Here is a 13,875-nt window from a genome sequence, read left to right as displayed (position 1 = left end):
GATTCCCCATGTTATTCTGACTAAGAGCCAGCATCCTCACTCTGCTTTACAATCCCTTCATAATGTGGATTCTACTCATCCCTGGGCCTTATCTCCCCCTACCCTGCTTTCTGTTCACCCTGCTCTGGTCATGCTAGCCATCATACTGTATTCTTTTTTTTTTTTTTTTGTAAGATTTTATTTATTTATTTGACAGACAGAGATCACAAGTTGGCAGAGAAGCAGGCAGAAAGGGAAGAGGAAACAGGCTCCCTGCTGAGCAGAGAGCCCGATGATGCGGGTCTCAATGCCAGGAGGACCCTGGGATCATGACCTGAGCCAAAGGCAGAGGCTTTAACCCATTGAGCCACCCCGGTGCCCGGTCATGCTGTATTCTTTAACTCACCCAGCATGTTCCTCCCTCTGTGCACTGGCTACTCTCTCTGTCTGGAATGTTCTTCCCAAAGACTCCACATGGATCCTTTCTTTCCTCATTTCCTTCAAGTCTTTTAAGTCATCTCTGTAAAGCCTTTCTTGGATACTTGGTTTAGAATTTCACGTTCTTATTTTGCCATGTCATATCCTCTTAACCTGCTTTATTTTTTGATTCTTACAATCACTGCTGTTTATTTAGATACCTTGTCCATTGTCTGAATCCCCCAGCAGAATGTAAGCTCCATGAGGGCAGGGAATATTTGTCTGTTTTGTCCTCTGATTTAGGCCCAGGATCCAGAGAAGTGCCTGGCACAGTGTATCCACTCAATATTTGTTGAAGGAATGAGTACAAGGTAAAATCAGTGAATATCTATCAAATTTAGACTCTACAAAGTTGAATTCTAGATAAACAAGAACAGAAATACTCACACTTAACTCAAACTTGAAAAACTTGCTGTTAGTTGAAAGCAGACTTCTTATTGCTACTTATGTGCTCACACCATATTAGTTACTTGGCAGAGAGTCCCAACTGACAGGATAGATTTTTTTTTTTTTTTTTGAGGTGAATTGGCAGCTGATAATTACAAAAAATCATGAAGTAACATCTTTGGCTACACCTCCACAATTTCTTCAAAGGCTAATTTAAAAGTTTGTATCAATGCCCACGGTGGTCTAGTATGTGATAAGACTTAGTTCGTCTCCACAACTTTCCTGGTTTTCCACACTTTCCAAGTTTTTTGTATAAATAGACATTATTTTTGAGGTCAGAAAAAATGTTTTGTTGTGTTTTATAACTTAAAAACCAAATATTTGGATTTGGAGAAAAGAAGAAAGCCCCATTTATTGATTATTTTAAATGATAAATGAATGAATGAATTGATAAACAAACAAATTAAGCATCAAGATTTTAAGCTCCTCAAGGTCAGGGCCTTACTTAAATTAATCTCTAATTTCCAACACAGTACCTTGCTCACAGTGGACATTTAATAAATACTTGTTGAACTGCATACATAACAATTACATCTCTTTCTTTCTTTCTTTCTTTCTTTTCTTTTCTTTTTTCTTTCTTTTCTTTTTTTTTTTGTATATTTAACAGGGATCTGTTTATATTTACACTCCTGGTGAGAAGCCGACCTTAGATAAAGTCCTAGAGGCTTGTGATGGGAAATTTCAGGCAATTGACTTTATCCCACCCAGAAATGAATACTGCATGGTAAGGAATAATTTATTATCTCACAGTAGGATTTTTAAAAATGATTTTGGAAGATCTTGTGCAACCTTATACAAATAGGAGGCAGAGGGTATTTTTGAGGATGTGGAAGAAATGCCAACCACTTCCATCATCAAATATACTCCCCAGTTAGATGACATCATTGTATTGTGACTTCATAATATTAAGTGTCTGAAAACAGTCAAAGCAATTGAAATCTTAGGAGCCATCCTGTTTATACTCATCATCCAAGTTTTCCAAGTCACATCTTTCAACACATTCATTGCCAATGAGTTACCAAAACTCATTAAACAATTACTGTTTACCCTCTTTCAGAGTAGTACAGACCCTCTGAGGATGAAAATGAAATGCAATACCTGTCAAAATCCTAGGAAGTTATTTTACGGATATCAATAAACTGATTCTGAAGTGTATGTGAAGAGGCAAAAGACTCAGAATAATAATCGAGTCAAAAAATTGGGCAGAAGACATGAACAGACACTTCTTCAAAGAAGACATACAAATGGCTAACAGATACATGAAAAAATGTTCGTTATCACTAACCATCAGGGCAATTCAAATCAAAACCACATGGAGATACCACCTTATGCCAGTTAGAATGGCAAAAATTGACAAGGCAAGAAACAACAAGTGTTGGAGACATTGTGGAGAAAGGGAGCCCTCTTAAACTGTTGTTGGGAGTGTACGTTGGTATCGTCACTTTGGAAAACAGTGTGGAGTTTCCTCAAAAAATTAAAAATAGAGTTACCCTATGACCCAGCAATTGAACTACTGGGTATTTACCCCAAAGATATAGATGTATTGAAAATAAGGGCCATATGTACCCCAATGTTCATAGCAGGATTGTCCACAATAGCCAAACTGTGGAAAGAACCAAGATGCCCTTCAACAGATGTGTGGATAAAGAAGATGTGGTCCATATACATAATGGAATATTACTCAGCCATCAGAAAGAATGAATACCCAACTTTTGCATGAACATGGATGGGACTGGGGAAGATTATGCTAAGTGAAATAAGTCAAGCAGAGAAAGTCAATTATCATATGGTTTCACTTATTTGTGGGATATAAGGAATGGCATGGAGGACATTAGGAGAAGGAATGGACTTTTCCTGTGGACCCTGGGAAACAATCTGAGGGTTTTAGAAGGGAGGGAGTGGAGGGATGGGTGAGCCCAGTGATGGGTATTAAGGAGGACACGGATTGCATGGAGCACTGGGTGTTATATGCAAACAATGAATCATGGAACACTACATCAAAAACTAATGATATACTGTATGGTGACTAACACAACATAATAAAAGAAAAACATGTACAATATTGAAGAACAAAGTATAAAGCTAACACTACCCAATTTCAAGATTTACAAAGCCACAGTAATCAAGACAGTATAGTGCTGATGAAAGACTAGACAGATGAATGGAACAGAATAGAGAACGTAGAAATAGATCCGCATGAATATAGTTAACTGACCTTTGACAAAGGAGCAAAAGCAATTCTATTGAGAAGGCTTAGTCTTTTCACCAAATTGTTGCAGGAGCAACTGCACATCCACATGCAAAGTCATCATCATCATCATCATCATCACCATCTAGTCACAGACTTTATAACTTTCTCAAAACTTAACTCACAATGGGTTATAGTCCTAAATATTATAGACCTAAATGTAAGATGAAAAATAGAAAGATCTGGGACGCCTGGGTGGCTCAGTTGTTTGGACGACTGCCTTCGGCTCAGGTCATGATCCCGGAGTTCCGGGATCGAGTCCCGCATCGGGCTCCCAGCTCCATGGGGAGTCTGCTTCTCCCTCTGACCTTCTCACTCATGCTCTCTCTCACTGTCTCTCTCTCAAATAAATAAATAAAAATCTTAAAAAAAAATAGAAAGATCTAAGTGATCTTGGGTTTGGCAATGACTTTCTCAACACAACACAAAAACATAATCCACAAAAGGAAAAATTGGTAAGTTGGACTTCATTAAAATAAAAGACTTGTACTCTGGGAAAGACACCCTTAAAAGAAAGAAAAGAAAAGCCACAGATTGGGAGAAAAGTCTTTGCAAAACCTGTATCTGATAAAGGACTGGTTTCCAAAATGTAAAAAGAACTCTTAAAACTCAACAATCAGAAAATAACTAACCGCAGTAAAAAGTGGGCAAAAGATCAAGTACTTTGCCACAGAAAATATACCAAAGGCAAATAAGTATACGAAAAAATGTTTAACAGTACTCATCATTAGAGAATTGCAAATGAGATGACACCACACATGTATTAGAATGTCTAAAATCTAAAACACTAGCAATATCAAGTGCTAGCAAGGATACGAAGCAACAGGAACATTCATTGCCTATAGGAATCAAAATGGTACAGCCACTTTGGAAGTTTGGCCGTTTCTCACAAAACTAAACACATTCTTACTTTATGATTCAGGAACTAAGCTTCTTGTTATTAAATTATTTGAAAACCTATGCCCACACAAAAACCTTCACATGAATATTTACAGCAGCTTTATTCATAATTGCCAAAACTTGGAAGTAACCAAGATGTCCTTTAATAGGTAAATGGATAAACTGTGGCGTATCAATACTATATTATTAATAATATATTTCAGCACTAAGTAATAGTGCTGAATATGTGTAATATTATTCAGCACTAAGAATAAATGAGCTATTAAGCTATGAAAAGACATAGAATAGCTTTAAATCCATAACGTTAAATGAAAGAAGCCAATTTGGGAAAGATGTATGATTTACTCTATATGATATTCTGGAAAAAAGAAAAACTATGGAGACAGTATGGGTCGCCAGGGGCTCATTGAGGGAAGAATGGAGGTGGAGAACAGAGAATTTTTAGGGCAGTGTATCGGCATGATACTGTGATGGTGGATACATATCACACACTTATCAAAACCATAGAATGGATATCCATAGGATGCATAACACAAAGGACGAATCTTAATGTAAACTATGGGCTTTATCAATAACAATGAATCAATATTGGCTCATCAATTCTAATAAATTTACCACACTAATGCAAGATAATAATAAAGGAAATAGTATGTATATGTTGAGGGGAGGGTATGGCAACTCTCTAGTTTCTGCTCAAATTTTCTTTAATACTAAAACTGCTCTTAAAAGCAAAGTCTGTTAGAGGCATCTGGGTGGCTCAGTTAAGTGTCTGACTTTTTTTTTTTAAGATTTTATTTATTTATTTGAGAGAGAGTATGAGAGGGGTGAGGGTCAGAGGGAGAAGCAGACTCCCTGCTGAGCAGGGAACTGGATATGGGACTCGATCCTGGGACTCCAGGATCATGACCTGAGCTGAAGGCAGTTGCTTAACCAACTGAGCCATCCTGATGCCCCCCCCCCCCCCCCCCCCCCCCCGCTTTTTAAAGATAAGTGTCTGACTCTTGATGCCAGCTCAGGTCTTGATCTTAGGGTCTTGAGTTCAAGCCCCATGCTTTGTTTTTTTTGTTGTTGTTGTTTTGTTTTGTTTTTTAACAAAGTCCATTAGTTAAAAAAAATACATATCTAATTTCCCATTTCTAGCTTTATTCATTAAACAATAATCCTGTTCAATTTCCAAGTAACTCAATTATGTTATATGGGAAAAAAAATTATTTCACTTTTCTAATCTTAGTCATTACATTACTTAAGTTGTACTAAACATACTAGTTTAAAAAAAGATAATAGTTATTTTTTGTTCAAATCAGAAGTACTGATGTTGTGAGTGTTATTATAATCCATATGAGTAAAATGAAATTTTATACTAAATCATCAGAGTTACTGACGTACTGTAAAGCGATTTAGAACATGGTTCCATAACAGAGTCTTATATTCCATTTTGAGTTTTCTTTTTCTTTTTTTTTAATAGACACTCACCCATTCAGGGGAAGTTTGTGTTTGGTATACAGAAGATGGTACTTGTGCTAGCAGGATTTATCTGAATACCCCAGTAAGTGTGCCTTATAAATTGATTAAAATATTAAATTCTAATCCAATCTGTGTTTTCATAATTACATGTCAAGTCTGCGGAAATACTTGTTGCAGGTGCCTTATTGCATTTTTACCCTATATATTTAGAATAATTCTTGTGTATAAAATGTATTCTACAGCCCAGAGGGTAGAACATAAGGTACTGAGTTGGAGTACAGGAATGTTTTTCTGCGGGGGCAGCTATTTTCGAAGTCCTAGTGGTTTATAGATCACTCGTGCTAAAACTTCATTGTGCAGTAGCAGTGACTCTGCTCCAGAGTCCCTCACCCAGGGAGCCACGCTGAGGGAGGGGCCACCACCTAATAATAGCTCTTAAGAGCCACAGTATGGGGAGGGAGTGCCAGAGAGTCTTGAACTAGCAATTAGTTGCTTTTACTCAGACATGAATCACCCCCTTGGCTATAACTAATTAAATGGCCCCATCTAACCTCAAGGAGGTCAGTTAGAAATGAAAGAAAATTGCCACTCTAACCAGCTTGAGACAAAAATAAAAACGTGGGGGTTATTGGCTTGATCAGCTATAAAGTATAGGACTTGTCTGGCCTCAGATGTTACTCAGTCCAGCAACTCAAATGATATTACCAGGGATCTTGTTTTTCTCTCTATGTCTCTAGTTTCATCTTAGGCTTCTTTTCGTGATACCCAAATGCCACAGGTGTCAGCCTCACAGGTGTCAGACCATCAGGGAAGAAAGCCTCCTCCAGTGGGAAGAGGAAGAGAAAAGAAGTTTCTCTTTTCCATCAAGCTAAATGTCTTCTAATGTCTTAATAATATCTCTGAACTAATCACTGTGGACAGGGGAATGAGAAATGCTAATTGGCTTAAGCTCAGCCTTGAAAATGGGAGTCAGATCTGTTTCTCTGAACTCCCAAAATAGGAGAGATGGTTTCTCAGTAGATATTCAAGTACCAGAAAGAAGGTGTTTGGATACTGGGGAATAAACCACAGTTGTTCACAACACTCGCCAAAAGGTGATACCATTATTTCTGCCACGTTCATAATACATTTTACATAAAATAATACTTTAAATTAAAACATGAAAGGGCGGTCGGGGTCGGTGAAGGATCTCAAGATGGCTGGGCGAAAACTTGCTCTAAAAACCATTGATTGGGTAGCTTTTGGGGAGATCATACCCCGAAACCAGAAGGCCATTGCTAACTCCCTGAAATGTTGAAATGAGACGCTTACCTCCAAGTTGGCTACTCTCCCTGAGAAACCCCCTGCTATCGACTGGGCTTACTATAAGGCCAATGTGGCGAAGGCTGGCTTGGTAGATGACTTTGAGAAGAAGTTCAATGCCCTGAAGATTCCTGTGCCAGAGGATAAATACACTGTTCAGGTGGACGCTGAAGAAAAAGAAGATGTGAAAAGTTGTGCTGAGTTTTTGTCTCTCTCAAAGGCCAGGATTGTGGAATACGAAAAACAGCTGGAGAAGCTAAGGAACATAATTCCGTTTGATCAGATGACCATTGAGGACCTGAATGAAGCCTTCCCAGAAACCAAATTAGACAAGAAGAAGTATCCCTACTGGCCTCACAAGCCAATCAAAAACTTATAAACTTGAGGTGGGGAGAGCGCTCTGGCCCTCGTATTATAAACGCTGGACATTAAAAATAATGGATATGGAAAAAAAAATTAAAACATGAAAGAACCAAGAAACGATGGCAATGGTATTTCCCCCTTATATTATCATCATTTGTTGTATTACACAGTTCTAGATGAGGTATGAATCTTGGATCTTGGTAGTAGGTATGGAAGTTACAATCCTTGCCCTTTATAAAATTAAAATCTCAATTATAAAACAAGAGGAAGCTTCTTACCTCACATAAGAAAATTATAAGACACAAAAGATACATAGTTCAATGGGATATATAAAACTCACCTTGACAAGTAAATATAAAAATTCTTATACTCCGGTGACAAGAGCTCCTATGTGTTCATTTCTATTAGAACTACTAGAACTAGAAGAGGTCTTAAAGCTCATCTGATCACATCTTTCACAGACGAGAAACATACAAATGATTAACAACCTACCCGAGAGTTTGTATAGTCTGGACTTAACCTTGCTCTTCTTGGCTAAGGAGAGAGATAGGCACCATGAGAAGGTCTGCTTTCTGCACCAGAGATCTTCCCTTCACCTGAGCGAAGGGGTGAAGCTCAGACAGCTTTCATACTTAATTTGACAAACCTTCATTGAGCTCCAAACCAGGCATGGTATACTCATGTGGTTCAGACTGAGTTGGGGATAATGGCTGGTTTTTCCTCACTGGAGAATACTGATGCCTTGTGGAATATTGATAAGTACACTTGACCCAGCAATGCTGAGGCCAGATTTCCCTGCTATGCCTGGGACTGTGTTCCTCATGAACATTTCAGGCAGTGGGCTTCAGAGAACTTGGCCCAGTACTATGATGGGAGGATATCTGGGCACTAGCAGCTTCTCTTGATGGTACTTGCTGAGGTACATAAGACCCTCCCAGATACTGCTGTCCTTGGTCAGCCTTAGCCTACTATTGCCCTGGGATAGAAGATAGTTTCAACAGATTATTTTGAGAAAACACACACACACACACACACACACACACACACACACACCATTAAAGTCTTCCAGTTTAAAAAAAAAAAAAAAAAAGACCCTTGCCATTTTGTTTACAGTTGCGCATGAGATACCACTGAAGACTCAACCTTTAAAATTCGTCTTGAAAATCAAATGAAAACCTCCTTGGTTGAGCAACTGTGCATTTTAATGAGGCAGGATACCTGAGTTCTCAGCTTCATCATCAGCTACAGGATCCTGAGGCAAATTGCTCTTCTTCTCTTGGCCTCCAATTTCTCTTCTACAAAATGATTATCTCTTAAGGTCTTTTCTATTTCTAATGTTCTTTGATTTTATTCAAAACAACCTACAAAGTATGATTATAGAGAATGAAGCTGATTGCTTAAGTATCATGAAAGCAAATGTATTCTCCTAGACGTCATATTCCATAAGTGATTGTGAGATGAGTGGGAATCTGTGATGCAGGGCTTTGGTTACATAGTGCAGTGATATGGTTATTTTCTTGTCTTCCTCCATCATACCAGCCTCCCAGGGTCTACTACTATCCAACAGATGAATGCTGATTTTTAAAAATCACTAACATTTGGTAACGATGTCCAAAAGATGCAATGAATGTATTTTAAATTTTATTTTTTCATTATGGTTGGTATAATCATTTCATAATCATTTGGGGATAAAAATGAAGTCATGGTTTAAGGCTCGAGAAATCTCTTTATATTTTTGTGATTCTAATGTTAGGATAAAAGAATAACATGTAGAGATTCATGTGACTTGTGCAGTCGATTAGCTCAGGAATGCTGCATGTCTAATTTGTAATACCACACAACACTTGCCGTGCTCTTCATTCGGAGGGCTTTTCAAATAAACCGTAGGTTCTTATGTGTGGTAAAGCAGGCTTCATGTTCTGGCACAGTGAAGTTAAGCATCTGGAGTTATTTTAAACAGGCAACAGTGCTGGCTTGCTCTCCTTCCTCCCTCTCTGCCGCTGTGGGCACCACGGGGGGCTCCATCCACTTCCTCGATGTCAGGGATGCTGAGGCGCCTCAGGCTGTTCACAAGGCCTTCCCCTCTGAATGGTCTGTGCAACACCTCCTGTAAGTACTCCCTACTTCCAGCAGCAACATTGTAGTGGCTTGTCTGTTCAAATTCCAGTAAGGCCATAGCTTTTTTTTTTTTTTTTTTTAAGATTTATTTATTCACTTGAGGGGGCAGGGGTAGAAGGCAAGGGAGAGAGAGTTTTAAGCAGACTCTGTACTGAGCACAGAGCCCAATGGGGGAGCTCTATATCACAATCCTGAGATCATGACCAGGGCCAAAACCAAGAGTTGGACGCTTAACCATCGGTGCCATCCAGGCACCCCAAGCCATAATTTCTTTCAAATTTAAGTTTTACCTCTTTTGTTTTGAAAATGAACACATTGGCTCAGTTCAGTGTTCCAAAAGGCCAGACGGTTGCATAGCAAAAAGTCTCCCACTCTTGTCCCCCGACACCCAGTACTCCTCCCTGTAGACAGCCTGTTCCCAATTTCTCATTTCTTCTTTCCAGAGATAGTCCATCCATAAATAATCATAAAAGTAAACACTTCCTTTTAATCACACAAATAACTGTCAAGCACTTAAAATGTGCTATGTAGTTGGTTCTATTGACTTCATGAGATGGATGCTCTTGTCTCCGTTACAGAGCAGGAAGATGAGACGCAAAGTGTTTAAGTGACTTGCTTCATGTTACACACCTTGGAAATGGCAAATGTCAGGAGCAGACCCAGGCATTGGGCTCCGGAATCACTGCCTTTGCCTTTATTTTTTTCAAGTTTTTATTTAAATGTCTTTGCTTTTAAACAGCAAACCATATACAATGTTCTATACCTCTTTTTTTTTTTCCCCACTTCAGGGTGTCTCTTGGACCAGGTTTTCTCTTCACACATAAAGACCTTCCTTATTCTGTTTTATGGCTACATAATATTCCATTATATGGATACACTATAACTTTTTAATCTTTTATTTTAATTCCAGTATTGTTAACATACAGTGTTATGTTAGTTTCAGGTGTACACTATAGTAATCAACAGTTCTATTACACACTGCTCAGTGCTCACCATGCCAAGTGTTCTCTTTCATCCCCATTACCTGTTTCACCTTTCCCCCACTCATTTCCCCACTGGTCACCATCAGTTTGTTCTTTATAGTTAAGAGTCTGTTTCTTGGTTTTCCTCTCTCTCTCTCTCTCTCTCTTTTTCCTTTGCTCATTTATTTTGTTTCTTAAATTCCACATATGAATGAAATTATATGTTAATTGCCTTTTTCTGACTAACTTATTTTGCTTAGTATTATGCTCTCTAGTTCCATCCATGTTGTTGCAGATTTCATTCTGCAGGATTTCATTCTTTTTATGACTAATATTCCGTTGTGTGGACATACACCACATCTTCTTTATCTAATCATCTATCTGTGGCACTTGGCCTGCTTCCAAAATTTAGCTATTGTAGATAATGCTGCAATAAACATAGGGGTGCCTGCATCCCTTTAAATTAGTGTTTTTGTATTTGGGGGGTAAATACCCAATATACCATAATTTTAAAAAGATTGTATTGATGGACATTTAGATGATTTCACATCTTTTGAAGTAATACTTTTTAGAAGACAGCACAAAGACATTGGATTTAAACCCATATGTTGCCATTATTCATTCTTTTGTTAATTTATCATAATAGTAAGTATTATCAGAACTGACATTTGTGCCCTGCTTTACAGTTTGAGGTGCTGGCAGACAGTGTAGCTTATTGAATGTGATCCTCACTACACTGGTCAGAAAGGTATTAAGCGTGTCCCTATTCCACAAATGAAGGAATGCAGGTTCAGAGAAGTGAAGAGAGAAGCCTTTGGAGAATTGCCCAACAAGCACCTGGAGGAGTGCACCCACCTCCTTGTTTCCTACAAGAGGCCTCCTCCCTCTCAGGGGGAGAGGGCCCCTCACCTGCCTCCATCTATACATTTGTTGCCGCCTCTTTCTCAGATCCTCTTCTCTTATTTTAATTTGGATCTTCTCATTTTTCTAATTTCATGAAGGTGCTGGAACATTTCACTACTTTCTTCCTCCCCTTGTGGGGCACTGATACTGCAGAGGGCTGCGACGTCACACTGATCACTGGTGTGAGGGCTGTTTATTTCCCCTGGAAATACCTTTCACTTATGATGAAATGCTTACCCAGTGCTACTGCATCTTCTTGACTGTGCACTTATAAGCTGCAGTTTGGAAACAGCATTAACCTAGAATGTCATGATTGCATTTATATGTCATCACTTGGCTTTTTTTATAAGATGGAATAGTATTCAAAGTCACAAATCATAAGAGTGACTAGTTTTGAGTGTATCTCCATGCTGTCATCTAGTAAATTTGTTTACCATCTTATTAGTGAAACAAAATTGGATCCTCAGATTTCTTCTTTTCTTTCTTTTCTAGTTATGACCAGCAAGGGATCTATCTATTAGCTGGAACATCAGAGGGCTACATCTTTGTTATCAATGCCAATCCATCAAGCTCGTTTCAGATCCTTGGATTTGTAGGTACTACGTGAAGTGCTTATTAATTTAAAATATTGGTCACTTCATTCCAAAGAATTTAAAATTGTGGAAATGGAGCTCTAGTGAAACAATTATTTGTGGTATATTTTCTAAAAAAAGAGACATTTAAATAACTGTTGTAAGTTACATAGGAGAATGCCTACATCATATTTAAAGGGTTTTTGGTACATCTACTTGGTACACAGTTGATGTTAAATAAACCTTCTTAAATAAATTAATGAATTTAGATATTTCTAATGTTAGACATTCTATGTAGTATATATATGCATATTATATACATTATATACTGTATAATATATGTGTATATTATATGCACATATATAATGCTAGATATTTCTAATGTCATTACAAAATGAAGTTTGGTTGGTTTGTCCTTGAAATATATTTTAAAATATTTCTATTTAATAAAGATATCTAAAGAAAGCTTTAATACATGCATCTTTAATATTTCCTCTTTAAACAAAATTATATCCAGCTTTTTCAGTAATGCCATCCCCATGCCCAGGGAAACTATAGACCTGGCAGGTGAGGTAACACTTATATGATAAATAGTAAGACCTAATACTTTTCTTTCTGACTTAAGGACCAAATATATATGTATGTTTTCCCCAAAACATAGTTTTTAAAATTAGGTGTATTAGGTGTAAAGTTAGATGACTATTAGGTGTAAAAATGCCGAACCTAGACCAGTGGGGGGATGGGAAAGTCGAGGAGTCAGTTTAGTGCTGGAGGAATAAGCAGAGTGCTGTGTGGTCTCAGAGGAAGAAACAATTAATTCTGCCTCCCTTCCCTGTGAGGGAAGGAGTAGGGGTAGAGGGGAATACAGATAAGGAGGCATAGAGGATTGGGGGTGAGTACTCTGAGGGTGTTAGTTGTAGAAGATGGCATATTAGTAATCCAGCTCAAGATAAAAGACTGAGCAAAGGCACTTGGAATGGCAGGAAGTCTGGTATGGTAGGTTAACAGAAAAGTTTACTAGATGGTGAACATGGCAATGAAGTCTGAAAGAAGACAAAGGTCTTGAATATCATTCCAAGGAGTCTGGACTTTTTTCTGTGGGTAATGAGACACAGTCAGAAGTCTTCAAGATGAGACAGATATGATTTGACTTGAGTTTTAAAGGACGACTCTGCCACAAGTATGAAGGATAGAGAGAATGGAATTAAAAAAGATGAGTTAGGGAATAATTAGAGTAGCCCAGGCAAGAGGTGATATGAATCATAACAACAGCCAACATTTATTGAGGGATTCCTTGACATGTGATAGTCAGTGTTCTAAGAACTTGGCATGTGTTAATTCATTTAACGCTTACAGAAAACTCTCATGAGGTAGAGACTATTACTATCCCAGTTTACAGATGAGACATCTGAGGCACCATCAAGTACTTCTTCAGAGTCATGTAGTTCGGTAGTTATGGAGCCAGGACTCAAAATCAGGAAGTCTGTCCTCGGGCTTTTGCTCTCATCCACAGTGCACCCACCGGGCAGCAGTCCTAGAAAGAGAAGAGAGGGGACAGCTCTGAGGGATGGAATTGATAGAATTTGGTGCTCCATTAAATGTGAAAGGGGAGGGTCAGCAATGACTCCAAAATTTCTAGCCCATGATTTCATCAAATGAAGTAAAAACTCAAGACAAAATGTTGAGGGTTAGTGTGAGATGACAAGCTCCATAGAGTTGAAGCTAATAAGCTCTTTAGTGGGGGATATTTAGCTAATGTTTGGAAATGGAGATTTTTAGTTCAAGTCTCAATGATAGAATTCTGATCTTGAAATTATGAAAGCTGATGAGATGGCTTAAGAAGACAGAGAAAAACAAATCCAATTGCTTAACGAGACCAAACAGTTAAGTTAAATATGTAAATTTGAAGGCCTAGAGTATGGTAGGACCTATGGCTTACCTCAGAGTGAATGCACATCCCGCCTAAATATTCCATTTTTTAATATGTCTGGTCAGTCAGAGTGTGGGATGGGAAAAGCAACTTCCACTGAAGTTATGGACCAAGGACGATGGCACAGTGAAGGAAACAGGACAGACCAGAGTAATGAGAGCACTGGGAGTCACCCACTCCAGAAAGAGCTTGAGGGAGGAAGGCTGGATG

At 38.3% G+C, this 13,875-nt stretch overlaps 1 protein-coding gene and 1 pseudogene across 3 annotated transcripts in view; both read left to right on the top strand.

Annotated features, from left to right (window-relative positions):
* Positions 1–13,875, top strand: part of CFAP43 (cilia and flagella associated protein 43) — a 106,957-nt gene that overhangs the window by 29,050 nt on the left and 64,032 nt on the right. For all 3 annotated transcript variants that reach the window (XM_047702956.1, XM_047702957.1, XM_047702955.1), the window contains 4 exons: positions 1,511–1,627; positions 5,517–5,597; positions 9,141–9,289; positions 11,656–11,759. In XM_047702956.1, coding sequence (XP_047558912.1) covers positions 1,511–1,627; positions 5,517–5,597; positions 9,141–9,289; positions 11,656–11,759 — 451 coding nt within the window. The remainder of the gene's footprint in view (positions 1–1,510; positions 1,628–5,516; positions 5,598–9,140; positions 9,290–11,655; positions 11,760–13,875) is intronic.
* On the top strand, positions 6,686–7,261 carry LOC125084954 (ATP synthase subunit d, mitochondrial-like; annotated as a pseudogene).

The sequence above is a fragment of the Lutra lutra genome, chromosome 14, assembly GCF_902655055.1.
Source record: "Lutra lutra chromosome 14, mLutLut1.2, whole genome shotgun sequence".
Taxonomy (NCBI): Eukaryota; Metazoa; Chordata; class Mammalia; order Carnivora; family Mustelidae; genus Lutra; species Lutra lutra.
Note: the sequence above shows the minus strand (reverse complement) of the source record. Positions and strands in the feature narration are given on the sequence as shown.